The 12,718-nt window shown below is 34.8% G+C and overlaps 2 protein-coding genes across 6 annotated transcripts in view; both read right to left on the bottom strand.

Annotated features, from left to right (window-relative positions):
* Positions 1–10,186, bottom strand: part of LOC141481273 (uncharacterized) — a 28,293-nt gene extending 18,107 nt beyond the window's left edge. The window contains exons 1-4 of one of the 5 annotated variants that reach the window (XM_074172623.1): positions 2,164–3,357; positions 1,622–1,638; positions 1,002–1,056; positions 38–623 (exon numbers count right to left, since the gene is read on the bottom strand). In XM_074172623.1, the coding sequence (XP_074028724.1) occupies positions 38–619 (582 nt within the window). In that variant the 5' untranslated portion in view covers positions 620–623; positions 1,002–1,056; positions 1,622–1,638; positions 2,164–3,357. Of the gene's footprint in view, positions 1–37; positions 624–1,000; positions 1,297–1,566; positions 6,639–6,695 lie in introns of those variants that run through there. The other 4 variants (XR_012464853.1, XM_074172621.1, XR_012464852.1 and 1 more) reach the window with 4 other exon arrangements.
* LOC111502702 (uncharacterized) overlaps positions 1–12,718 on the bottom strand; it is a 72,864-nt gene that overhangs the window by 45,847 nt on the left and 14,299 nt on the right. The window lies entirely within an intron of this gene.

Below are 12,718 nucleotides of genomic sequence, written 5' to 3'. Positions count from 1 at the left end.
AACTAACATCTTGTCGCGTTTGAGTAATGATAATTACCTGATGGAGTGATGTAGAAGGTCCTGCTATGACTTCCATCTCTCTCACTTTTATCGACTTGACTTTATCCCTTTTTTCGTGTTTCGCCTTGTGTCTCCTTCTAGATGGCGACTTCGAGGTAGACTTTTTAGACTTCTTCGCCTTCTTCATTATTTTTTCATCACTCTCCATTTTTTTTCTTTTTCGTCTCTCAAGGTCATCATCCGAACTGTTCTGAATGATTGAACTATGTGGAGATCCCATATTCTTCGAATATGTTTCCTCCATCTCTAATATGTTACTCACAACAGTTTGTGATAAGTTCGGAAGTGACTCATCAAGATTCTGGGTGTGAGTCGCCATCACATTATCAATGTTTGAGGGATTGTCATTCATCTCCACATGGTTTGGATTGAATCCATTTAAAAATGATTTAGCATTGTGCATCTGCTGAATGGAAGTCATCACCGGTTGTGGTATCTCCCCGCCTTCCTGAATGATCACGTTCTGGTGGACAATTACATCCCTGCGCTCCATTTCACACATTTCTGATCGGTTCACAGAGCTTGATGGTTTTAATAAAGCTTCTTTCAACAAAGACATGGTTCTGAAATCAAAAAATAATAGACAATATAATATGATTAAATTTAATTAGCTAACAAAAAAGTTTTCATCTTTTCTTTTCATCACCTTGATACAAAACAGTGGAAATCTTTCAGAAAAAGCAATTTCAAAAGAGGTAACTATATACGAAGAAGTAACTTTTAATCACAATGTACCCTTTCTAAAACAACTACTTTCAAAAAAAACATTGAATTACATGAAACAAAAATTACATTCAAATCAATTACTTTCATATGAACACTGAATCATACAAAAAAAAAAACTTTATAGAAAAACAAAAACCGTTCTTTACCAAAATTATTCTCATCTTAAAATATAACCTTTTCAGTTTGATATGAATAATATAGTAGGTTGTACTTACATCGAGATGAATTTTCAGCTGCTAAGATTTGAAGGCTTTGATGGAGTTGCTTCACCTGCCTGCTTTATTGAACTGAAAGGAAGGAATCAATTTCAAAAAAGAATTCCATATAACATCATCAAAATCTCAATGACCTTTTAGAAACCTTCAAACTTGTTTCACACTTTTCAAGGTTGTATTACGTTCACATAAAAACCAATGACCTTTTAGAAACCTTCAAACTTGTTTCACACTTTTCAAGGTTGTATTACGTTCACATAAAAAACAACTACTTTCATAGAAAACAATGAATTATATGAAAAAAAACTCTGAACTAATAATTTGATATGAACACTGAATTATACAAAAAAAAAATTTTGAAACTGAAAAGAAGAAAGCAATTTCAGACAAGAATTTCATATATCATTGTCACATCTCAACTTCCTTTCAGAAACATTCAAATTTTGTTCAGAATATTCAAGGTTATAGGTATTAAGTATAAATAACCGTTCTTTACCAAAATTATTCTCATCTTAAAATATAACCTTTTCAGTTTGATATGAATAATATAGTAGGTTGTACTTACATCGAGATGAATTTTCAGCTGCTGAGATTTGAAGGCTTTGGTGGAGTTGCTTCACCTGGCTGCTTTATTGAACTGAAAGGAAGGAATCAATTTCAAAAAAGAATTCCATATAACATCATCAAAATCTCAATGTCCTTTCAGAAACCTTCAAACTTGTTTCACACTTTTCAAGGTTGTATTACGTTTACATAAAAACAACTACTTTCATAGAAAACAATGAATTATATGAAAAAAAAACTCTGAACTAATAATTTCACATGAACACTGAATTATACAAAAAAAAAATTAGAAACTGAAAAGAAGGAAGCAATTTCAGAAAAGAATTTCATATATCATCGTCACATCTCAACTTCCTTTCAGAAACATTCAAATTTTGTTCAGAATATTCAAGGTTATATTAAGTATAAATAAAAACTCTCTTTCGAAAACATCTACTTTCATCAAAATCAGTTGATTTACACAAAAAAAAATACTTTTGGAATAGATAATTTTATATGAACACTGAATTGAATACAAATTAGAAATTCAAAAAACTAAACACTCCTAAAATTATAACTCTTTCAATTCGAAATGAATAATATAGTACACTGTACTTACATTGAGATAACTTCAACTGCTAAGAATCGTTGATGATTATTGGGTTGCTTGAGTCAACTATATCACTTGATTTGACTGTGTCACTGCAAGTTAGTTCGATGGGTAAGAGATACTAAAACAGAATGATGTGTCGTCCCTTCTGATTCTGTTCTGCTGTTCGGAAAGGTCAGCCCTTTCTGGTGGGGATTGAATTCGAGTCTTATGATTTGTCCCAACGATACAAAATTGAAAATGGAAGAAAAGGGTAGTAACAGTTTATTGTTGGTAGAAACTAATTTGAGATTTTACAATTGTTCAGAGTGCAGGGTCATATAATCACAAAATTGTTAGAATTCCGCCTTTATCACCCTATAAAACTTCCCGAATATCCTAATGGACATTTCGACGGTTTCTACCTCAATTATGTCAATGCACCTCTGAACGTGCTAATGAATTTTACGATCAGGGTTTCCTACCCGAATTTTTTTTCAAATAAACCATTCAACCTCTTGCATCCCTTCAATAAAATAATATTGTCTAGACACGCTATAAAAGTTCCTGAATGGACACTTCGAGGGTTTCTATCTCAAATATGCCAATGCACTTCTGAACGTGCTAATGGATTTTACGGTCAGGGTTTCCTACCCGAATTTTTTCTTCAAATAAACCAATCATCCTTTGGCATACCTTCAATGAAATAATGAGATTGAGTAGAATACTGCACCATATAATCATAAAATATTTTCTCTCCAAAAATAAACCAAACAACCTTTTGCATCCCTTCAATAAAAGAATGAAAATTGTCTCGACATCAACAGCATATAATGATAAAATATTTTTTCTCCAAATAACCAAACATCTTCTCGCTTCCCTTCAATAAAATAATGAAATTGTCTAGACTTCAGAGACATATAATCATAAATTTTTGTTTGAATATCGATATTTTCTACCCACAAAGTTACAAAACTTAGATACTAAACATCCTTTTTACCCAAAAATGGCGAATACGCGCAATTGTCAGTTTTTGGAATAAAATATAATAATTGAATATTTTTTCTAAATCATATACTCGCGCTAAACTAATTGTGACTCAATCACTTATGAACATGAAATCTTAATTCTAATTTATAGTGACACCACAAACGATTTGAACGATTCTTTTCGTCAAATATGAATTTTCCAAAATGTTAAAAGCAAAAATTAGATTTGTAAAATTCAATTACTCGATTGCTCTTCCAATAATGCAATAAGGAGATCTAGGTTTTCATCGATGGTATTGTTGGAATCTTTCATTACTTCCAAAAGAATTCTCAGATTCTGTTGGGAGCTTGTTTGATAAAATTCAATATCGGAATGACCCCAAGGTAATGTTTTGGTAGTATTCGGAATTATGAATCTTTTATCATCGTTATGCGACAGAGCGACTTTATTACACATCAAAGTATAAATATCATGTAAATCACTTCTGAATACATTCATCTTTCGCAATATTGTTCCACCTGTTTCAACAATCCTAATGTAATCGTCAATTGAAATCCGATTTTTAATCACGGATTTTTTGACACCCTTAGCCCTTTTAATTTCATTTGACACACTTTGGATGTGATATGCTTTTGCTCCAGTCCCATGAAAACTAATAATAGTATCGTTTGGAAGTTCGTCTTTCATATTTCCAATTACCGACTTCGTAACTGGCACATGGAACTTATTTTCCAACGGATAGTTGGAAGTGTCAAATTTATCAACATTCTCAATGATAAATTCATAAAAATTATCTGTCATTATTTTCAAAATCAAAGAGTCTGTGTCGGTGTAGAGAAGAGAAGAACGTGATCCGAAATGTTTTTTAATAACATCATAGAAAAAGTCGTAAATGACAGTTTTCGACATATCCAATATACTAAACCCCAGATACAATGGTTTGTTGTAACAAACCTTAACTTTATCCATATGTATGACTACAAAGTCTTCTGCAATTATGGATAATGTTTTGAAATTAGGGCGAGCTATCAAAGCGTTAGCACCCATTCCTCCCCGTATAGATTCCCAATGTGTAACAATTCGAATGTCTCTCCTGTTGTAAACATTTTCCAAAGTTTTCCCATAAATAGAGTTCACATTTAATTTGAAGTAATTCTTCTCAAACTTATTGGTGGCTTCATTTCTCAGTTTAGTATTTAAATCGATATATTTTTTCAACCATTGTGACTGATCGAATCTGAGAACTCTATGGGTTCTAATCAGCTTTAAACCATTACGAAGCGCCTGTTTCAAATTTCTATAATGAACGATATATTTATTTTTATCATTCAAATTAGGTATAAGTTTGGCTATTTTAGACTTTGACCCAGGCGGTATGATACTTTCAACCAAAAATGGTAAGTCTGAATGTAAATCATGCATTTCAACGGGGTAGTGAATATCAACTTCAAGAATGTATCCTTGAGAATTTTCATCTGGAATACTGACGATATCTAGTTTACTTATTTCATCGGAGGTCAACCATGTGAACCCTCCAAAAGGTAGTGATTGAGACATGCTATGACCATACAGATTTGTTGCATCCAAATACATGATAAATGAAGAAGCTTCATTAGGATTATAATTTGGAAGGAATTGATTATTTGCAATGTGCTGTCTCTCCGAACATTGACTAACACCGCCACGAATACCTTTTTGAAAAAAATGCACCATGTCTATATCAGTTAATAATTCCAACTTGATGCCTGTATATTTCAACATAGCGTCCCAAGAAAGTCCTGGAGATGTGAAATAATGTGCAGGATCCAATTTATATGTACTCAAACTCATGTTTCTGAAATTTTCGAAAATATCACACAGTAATAGAACATCTGATTTTAAGTAAATATCAGAATATTCACCCAAATCACGACAATTGAATGTTTTCCATACCTGCTTCACTCTATCATATTCATTATCAGAAATATGTCTTTCATTCAGTTTGTCAAAAAAGTCCGCCTTTGATGGTATAGATGAATAATTCAATTTATCTAAAGAATCGATGAAACTGTATGGAAAAACACCTTTCTGTCTCATAAGTTTAAATTTATCATTTTCTGGAAAATGTTTTCTCATTTCCACAAAATGTTTCTCATCTAAATTATCGCCCAACTCTTGAAGAGATGCACTCATAAATTTGAAACTATCAATGAACCTTAATTTCAAAAATACTTTTTTCAATTGCCCATTTCGATTTAATTTGTTTTCCATAAATAAATGTTTCGTGAAAGAAATATATTTCTCTTTAGTTTGAGCGAGGACGTCAACTTTACTTTTATTGGTGCATAAATCTTTTATGAACAAGTGACAGTCATACCCACTGAGATTATGGAAAATGATCGGAATGAAATTGGGCAATTTGAAATTGAGATTACATATGGAATGTGTTGCCCCAATATTTTTTTTTCCTGTCAGGTGACAATGATCACGGATTTTAATGTCATTCTCTTCGAATGTCTTTCCACATATAGCACATGTAGTGGCATTATTGAAATCATTTTCTTCCTCAACAGTCAAAGGGTTCATTGGAACGATATTTTTCAAATATTTGTGATATATATTGGTGACGTCAGCCTCCAACTTTGAAATGAAAACTTTAGATGCATCAGCCCCTCTATACAATACGAATTTTGAAATTGAATCATCAAAAGAGCACTTTATGAAATATGAGAAAGCGTATGGTTCATGAAGATAGGTTCGATTTGTGAAAGACTTAGCAGGATTTGGCTCATTTGTGTGCAGTGGTTTAAGGATTGATTCAAAATCTCCATACACCGTGAATGGAACCCTCAACTGTTTCTCAATATTTTCAAATTTCAAAATATTCTCAGGTACGCATTCACCGAATTTATCAACTCTGAATTTAGGGGTTGGTGTTGTTGTCGATATGTGATTACAATCATTCAATTGATGTCGCAATAAACCCCGCTCATTACTAAAGTATAATAAACAACCATCACAGAAATATTTTCTATGTTCATGTGCTGATATTTGAGATGATACTAATCTCGATAAATCTTTAATCCAACAATAATGACTGTTACCAGAATCATCCATTATATTAAGCAGATTCACATGACTATTAAGTCTACGTTTCGAATAATGTAACGGGCCTACAACATCATATGAATCTTTACCGTTTTTGAAACATTTTTCTAAACCATAAACATTGATAGAGCAATCATTCATAATCTCAAATTTAGGAATATCTTTCAACTTTACTGGAAAATCCATACCTGCTACATTCAACACGGTAGAGAAGTGAGGATAAGATGAAATTTCACACACTCTCACACTGGCAGGATACAAAGCTGAAGTTACAGCCCATGCAAAACAGTATTGATCTTGATTAATAACATTCACAACACTTTTCTTCAACTCAATGAATTTGGGTAACTTGATATAAGAAGAGCCTCCAAGGGGACTATACTTGTTAACATTTACTTCCATAAACAGAATTTCCTCGATAGTCCAACCTGAAAATTTATTTTCTCTTCACATCTAATAACCAATTTTGTGAATACATCACTTACCTGAATCTCGATGTTGAAATTCCATTGCTTGAGCAGTTAAAGCATCAATAAAAATGTTATAAATCACATTCAAATCCATCGATTGATCGACAACTTGATTGGGACTATTGAATGATTTTACTTCTAAATTCTCCTTAGTTTGAAGATAGTAACGTCCAAACACCTCCATATTGACTTTCACACTTTTATGGATAACTAACACTTCTTCGAGTAGTTTAAAAACTTTTTGCTTCAATTCATTGAAAAATGTTGGGTAATCAATGTGACGGTTTTGACTATCCACTCTATAGCTCACAATTCTACACTTGAATGCTGTGCGTATGATTTTAACACCGTCCCCATATTGAATACATGCATTTGTTCTATGTTGCAAAGTCCTCCGATGAATATTCATCTGATCACTTGCAATATTCAAATTGCAACACAAACAGGTTTGCATTTCTGGAGATAATGGAGCGTTTAACCTAGGCCTCTTCGACATTGATGGTCCTTCATTATTTGCAAGAATACATGATTCTCGCTGATGACGACGCAAGTTATCACTCCGAGTGAAACTATTTCCACATTCACTACACGTATACATCTTTTATATAATACCACACGAATATGATGAGAATACGGACAAAAAAGAAATATTCACAACACACATGTTATATGTGCATAACCCCCCACTCCAATGCAAGGTAAATCTACGTCATTTTATTAAATATCACTCAAACTCAAGGTAATACATCAGTAATATCGTTCAAAATTTTTCCCAAGGTCATATGACGTGTTCGAAGCTCGAAATCGCTTAGGAAATTTCCAAGGTCATGTGACCATGCAAGGCCAAATCATAGCTGTACAGTAAAAAGCGGTTCACGGTCATGACATCACACAAATCTCAATGCCAGTCATGGGCGGGGAGTAAAAAAGGGGTTTCACCTCATTACACATCTCAATGCCAGTCATGGGCGGAGAGTAAAAAAGGGGTTTCACCTCATCATGTTACACACAACTCAAGGTCAACTCATAGGCAGAGAATAAAAAAACGAATCAAGGTCACAGTCAGTGGTGTGTATCTGGGGGGGCATACCCTTGGGAGGAGGTCCAGACCCGTCTTTCCCCCTCTACTCAGCTGTAGTTACATACAAATATTTAAATAAATTAGAGAGCTAGTTGCTGACATAACAAAAGGCGAAGTTCAACTTAGTTAGCACAAGTGCTACTGAGTTGTTCTTCCACTCAACCTCAATACTGCGGTCCTCTTCACCAAAACGTCTAAGTGGGAAACATCTGTATACCGAAAACCCACTCATACGGGACAGTATCTGAACCACGAATCCAACCACCATCAATCGACAAAAAGAGGAATCATCAAGACTCTATTAGACCGTGCTTTTGGGCTCTGTAATACAAAGGAAGGTCTCGAGAAGGAACTAGACATCATCAAAAATGATCTTCAGCGGAATGGATACTCCAAAGCGATGGTAGAAAAGACTTTGGCTAAAAGACAGCAGGAGCCTCGCAAGGAAGAGAAGCCGTCACAACCAGTGCTTGCACTCCCCTACATCAGATGAGTACCGGAGAGGATAAGAAGAATTGGTTCCAAGTACAACATTAGAACCTGTTTCAGATCCGGTAACACTATCCGTAGCAGCCTCACGAAAACCAGGCCCCCAAACGCGGACTGCGATTCCAAGAATTGCATTTACCGGATACCCTGTGGGTGCGGAAAATCCTATATTGGTGAAACTAAGAGGCCATTGAATGTTCGCATTGCCGAGCACAAGAAGCACACACAGCGAGGAGAAACCAGCAAATCAGGAATAGCAGACCATGTTTGGACCCATCAACACAACATCGAGTGGTCCCAAGCTGAGATCTTGCACAGAGAGGAACATTGGTTCAGGAGAAAATTTAAGGAAGCCGCATACATGTTGTTCAACAACGTATTCAGCCAGGCCAGCGTAGATATACGAAACATATGGAAACCCATCATCAAACGGAAAATGACCAACTCCCGCCAAATCGGTCATCTCTCACGAAATCAGTGAAGCGGAAAATGGAAAGTAGAGAAAGTGAAAGTATTTCAACGACCTATAAAATAGTCATCTCTCGGAGGAATCAGTCCAGTCATCACCCGAAGACGATTGTAGATACCAACAATCGAAACGTCGTGAACTAACGTGACTTGGAATCTCTACACTTTTTATTTTTTATTATTTTCTTTTTTGCATTCCTTTAATTTTTATTTATTCAATTATTATATTTTTACTTGTAGGTTATTTCACTATCATTTCATTTCAGGTTTATTGTTGCTTAATATAATTGTTATTTTCAACTATTCTTTTTTAATTATTCTTTTTTACTTGTTTCAGGGATTTCAAATCATTTTATATAGTAGACAATGGAAGTCCGAACTAGTGAAATTCATCACGAAACATTGTCAATCACCTTCAAACAAACATATGGAAAATTACTTATACATGTCAAGTTTCATCACGATCGGTTGAGCGATGTGGAAGTTTATCACTTACCAACCAACCAACCAACCAAGCAAGCAACCAACAAACATCCATTTTTATATATTAGACTAGTACTATGTTGCTGTATCGCTACTGTTCCAATGTTTGACAGAATCAGAATCAACGAGGCGTGCACAGCGTTATAGAACAGTGGTTTCAAAAAATTGTTCTACAGCGCCATCTAGTGGCTTGTTATAGGAAAATTGATAGCCTAAAAACCTTCTTTATGAAAAATTACTTATACTACTAGTTGTTGCCCGCGGCTTCGCCCACGTAGAATTTGGTAGTTGTAGCACTAATTAGTACTATGTTGCTGTATCGCGGCTGTTCCAATGTTTTGACAGAATCAGAATCAACGAACTTAGGCGTGCGCAACGTTATAGAACAGTGCTTTAAAAAATTGATCTACAGCGCCATCTAGTGGCAAGTTACACAAAAATTGATAGCCTAAAAACCTTATCTATGAAAAATTACTTATACATGTCAAGTTTCATCACGATCGGTTGAGCGATGTGGAAGTTTATCACTTACCAACCAACCAACCAACAAACATCCATTTTTATATATTAGACTAGTTGTTGCCCGCGGCTTCGCCCACGTAGAATTTGGTAGTTGTAGCACTAATTAGTATTATGTTGCTGTATCGCGGCTGTTCCAATGTTTTGACAGAATGAGAATCAACGAACTTAGGCGTGCGCAGCGTTATAGAACAGTGCTTTCAAAAAATTGATCTACAGCGCCATCTAGTGGCGAGTTACACAAAAATTGATAGCCTAAAAACCTTATCTATGAAAAATTACTTATACATGTCAAGTTTCATCACGATCGGTTGAGCGATGTGGAAGTTTATCACTTACCAACCAACCAACCAACCAACAAACATCCATTTTTATATATTAGACTAGTTGTTGCCCGCGGCTTCGCCCGCGTAGAATTTGGTAGTTGTAGCACTAATTAGTACTATGTTGCTGTATCGCGGCGGTTCCAATGTTTTGACAGAATCAGAATCAACGAACTTAGGCCTGCGCAGCGTTATAGAACAGTGCTTTCAAAAAAATTGTTCTATAGTGCCATCTAGTGGCGAGTTACATAAAAATTGATAGCCTAAAAACCTTCTCTATGAAAAATTACTTATACATGTCAAGTTTCATCACGATCGGTTGAGCGATGTGGAAGTTTATCACTTACCAACCAACCAACCAACCAACAAACATCCATTTTTATATATTAGACTAGTTGTTGCCCGCGGCTTCGCCCGCGTAGAATTTGGTAGTTGTAGCACTAATTAGTACTATGTTGCTGTATCGCGGCGGTTCCAATGTTTTGACAGAATCAGAATCAACGAACTTAGGCGTGCGCAGCGTTATAGAACAGTGCTTTCAAAAAATTGTTCTACAGCGCCATCTGGTGGCGAGTTACAGAAAAACTGATGGCCTAAAAACCTTCTCTATGAAAAATTACTTATACATGTCAAGTTTCATCACGATCGATTGAGCGATGTAAAAGTTTATCACTTACCAACCAACCAACCAACCAACCAACAAACATCCATTTTTATATATTATATTGACAATGGAAGTCCGAACTGATGAAATGCACCACGAAACATTGTCAACCACCTTCAAACAAACTCGTTATAAATAATTTTTTCAAAGATATAGCAAGCAGGAAAAGTGTTCGGTTGAATTTCACCACTTCAGCTAAGAATAGCTGCGGTTGAGATGACTCGTTCAAGTAATTTTGCTAACAGAATAGTAGGTACCTATTCACTGGGCAGTAGGTCGGTGTAGTTTGTGTCATTGAACGAAATAAAATACCTGTTGAGAAAGTGTTTTTAAATGAATTTTTGAAAAGGATTACCAAGATTTCATCATACGCAGACAATCCAATTGTTGATGAACCCCACATTAATCACAGTTTTAATAAAGTTTTTTCAAAAGTGACACATTTTACTTTTACTAAAAAATCGTTGTGCACAGTTTCTGGTGCATCAAAATGTCTTGAATACTGAAATGAAAATTCACAAGCTATGATGGCTTTGAAAAGTGATAATGTATACTTACTAAATATATTGATATCTCCCCGAGCCACCTGGGAGCATCATGACTCTTCGCAGTCCGTCAGCCATGTAACGTTGCAGAATAACCCCAACTAGATACATTCTCTCGAGAAAAATATCTGGTCGAGGTTGGGATCGAACTCACGGCCTTCCAGTCGTGAGTCGGGCGTACTACCACTGCACCAATTCACAGCTAATAAAGACGATATTATTATTATTATTATTATTATTATACAACGTTCACTAACAAATGTGATTAGGTATTCACTCAACTTGGTCAGCTTCCAACAGTCCCCGCCCTTTCTAAGTTTTCAAAAATCTTAAACCTGAGGGCAATATGCAATTAACACATAGGATGAATAGATAACAAAATTTTAATTTAGTTTGACTTATTTTTTTTATATTTTTGATACATGATCAGTACCTCTTAGTACATGTTTCGAGTATATGACCACGCTTCATAACTGAAACAATAGTTGAATTCTAAAATATATTTTTTACAAATAGAAAATGATAAATTTTACCCAATAGTTGACATATCGTATATTAGTCTTCTCTTTTAAAAATATATATAGAGAAAACAAAATGGTTTGTAACTTTATTTAATAATTGATATATAAGACATGCACCATTACAAATAATGAAAATCATCGGAATATAATGGAAGCAGTAATAATCGGTTATCATCAAAGGAGCTCTTGCAATGTCATACTCGTGTAATCTTCGTTTAGTATACCTTGAATATCATCAAACGAAACATATCGGCAGTCATCAACAAAACTATCCGATTCGTTAATGATTACAGGTAAACTTTCATCAGCATTAGAAGAACTTTCATTGGAAGAAATAATCTCTCTATATGAAAGATCATTCAAATATTTTTGTGGCTGTGTTTTCCCTTCGTCAGTTTTTTTTTCAGTTACTTTGTCAGGTCTTGCGATTTGACTTGCTGTTGGTGCAACTTCTACAGGACTATCTGCCTCTACAACTTTTGACCTCTTCCAACGTGTGGTCTTTTCTAATTTTGAAATTTTGCTTTTCACTTGTTTCTGACTAATCATTTCAGTTTCCAAAGTGACAGGCATCTTCCTGTCGACAGAATTTGTTTTTGATGTATCAGTCGGGATATAAGAAGACGAAAGAACTTGTTGTTTTGCGCTTCCCTTATCGTCATTTGTGTAGCTATTACGAGGATTAGAGTTTGATGAATATGGTTGCTTAGTGTACAGCTCATTTTGTATTTTTGTCCCTTTTTCAGAGTACGACGGCTCCCCTTCCATAGACCTCAAACATTTTCTGCAGTATCTGACATGTTTTCTGCAAAAACCTTTACAAAGTTCACACCTATATCGATTACCACGTTTTCCCAAAAATGCCTTTTTTTCTGCCATTATTTTAACTTTAGGATGATTTTTCTTTATGCCATTTCTCTGTCTGAATGCTACACATCTTTTGCA

Source organism: Leptinotarsa decemlineata, unplaced genomic scaffold, assembly GCF_025532065.1.
Source record: "Leptinotarsa decemlineata unplaced genomic scaffold, Ldec_3_MD MMD2_tig00000133_RagTag_RagTag, whole genome shotgun sequence".
NCBI lineage: Eukaryota > Metazoa > Arthropoda > Insecta > Coleoptera > Chrysomelidae > Leptinotarsa > Leptinotarsa decemlineata.
Note: the sequence above shows the minus strand (reverse complement) of the source record. Positions and strands in the feature narration are given on the sequence as shown.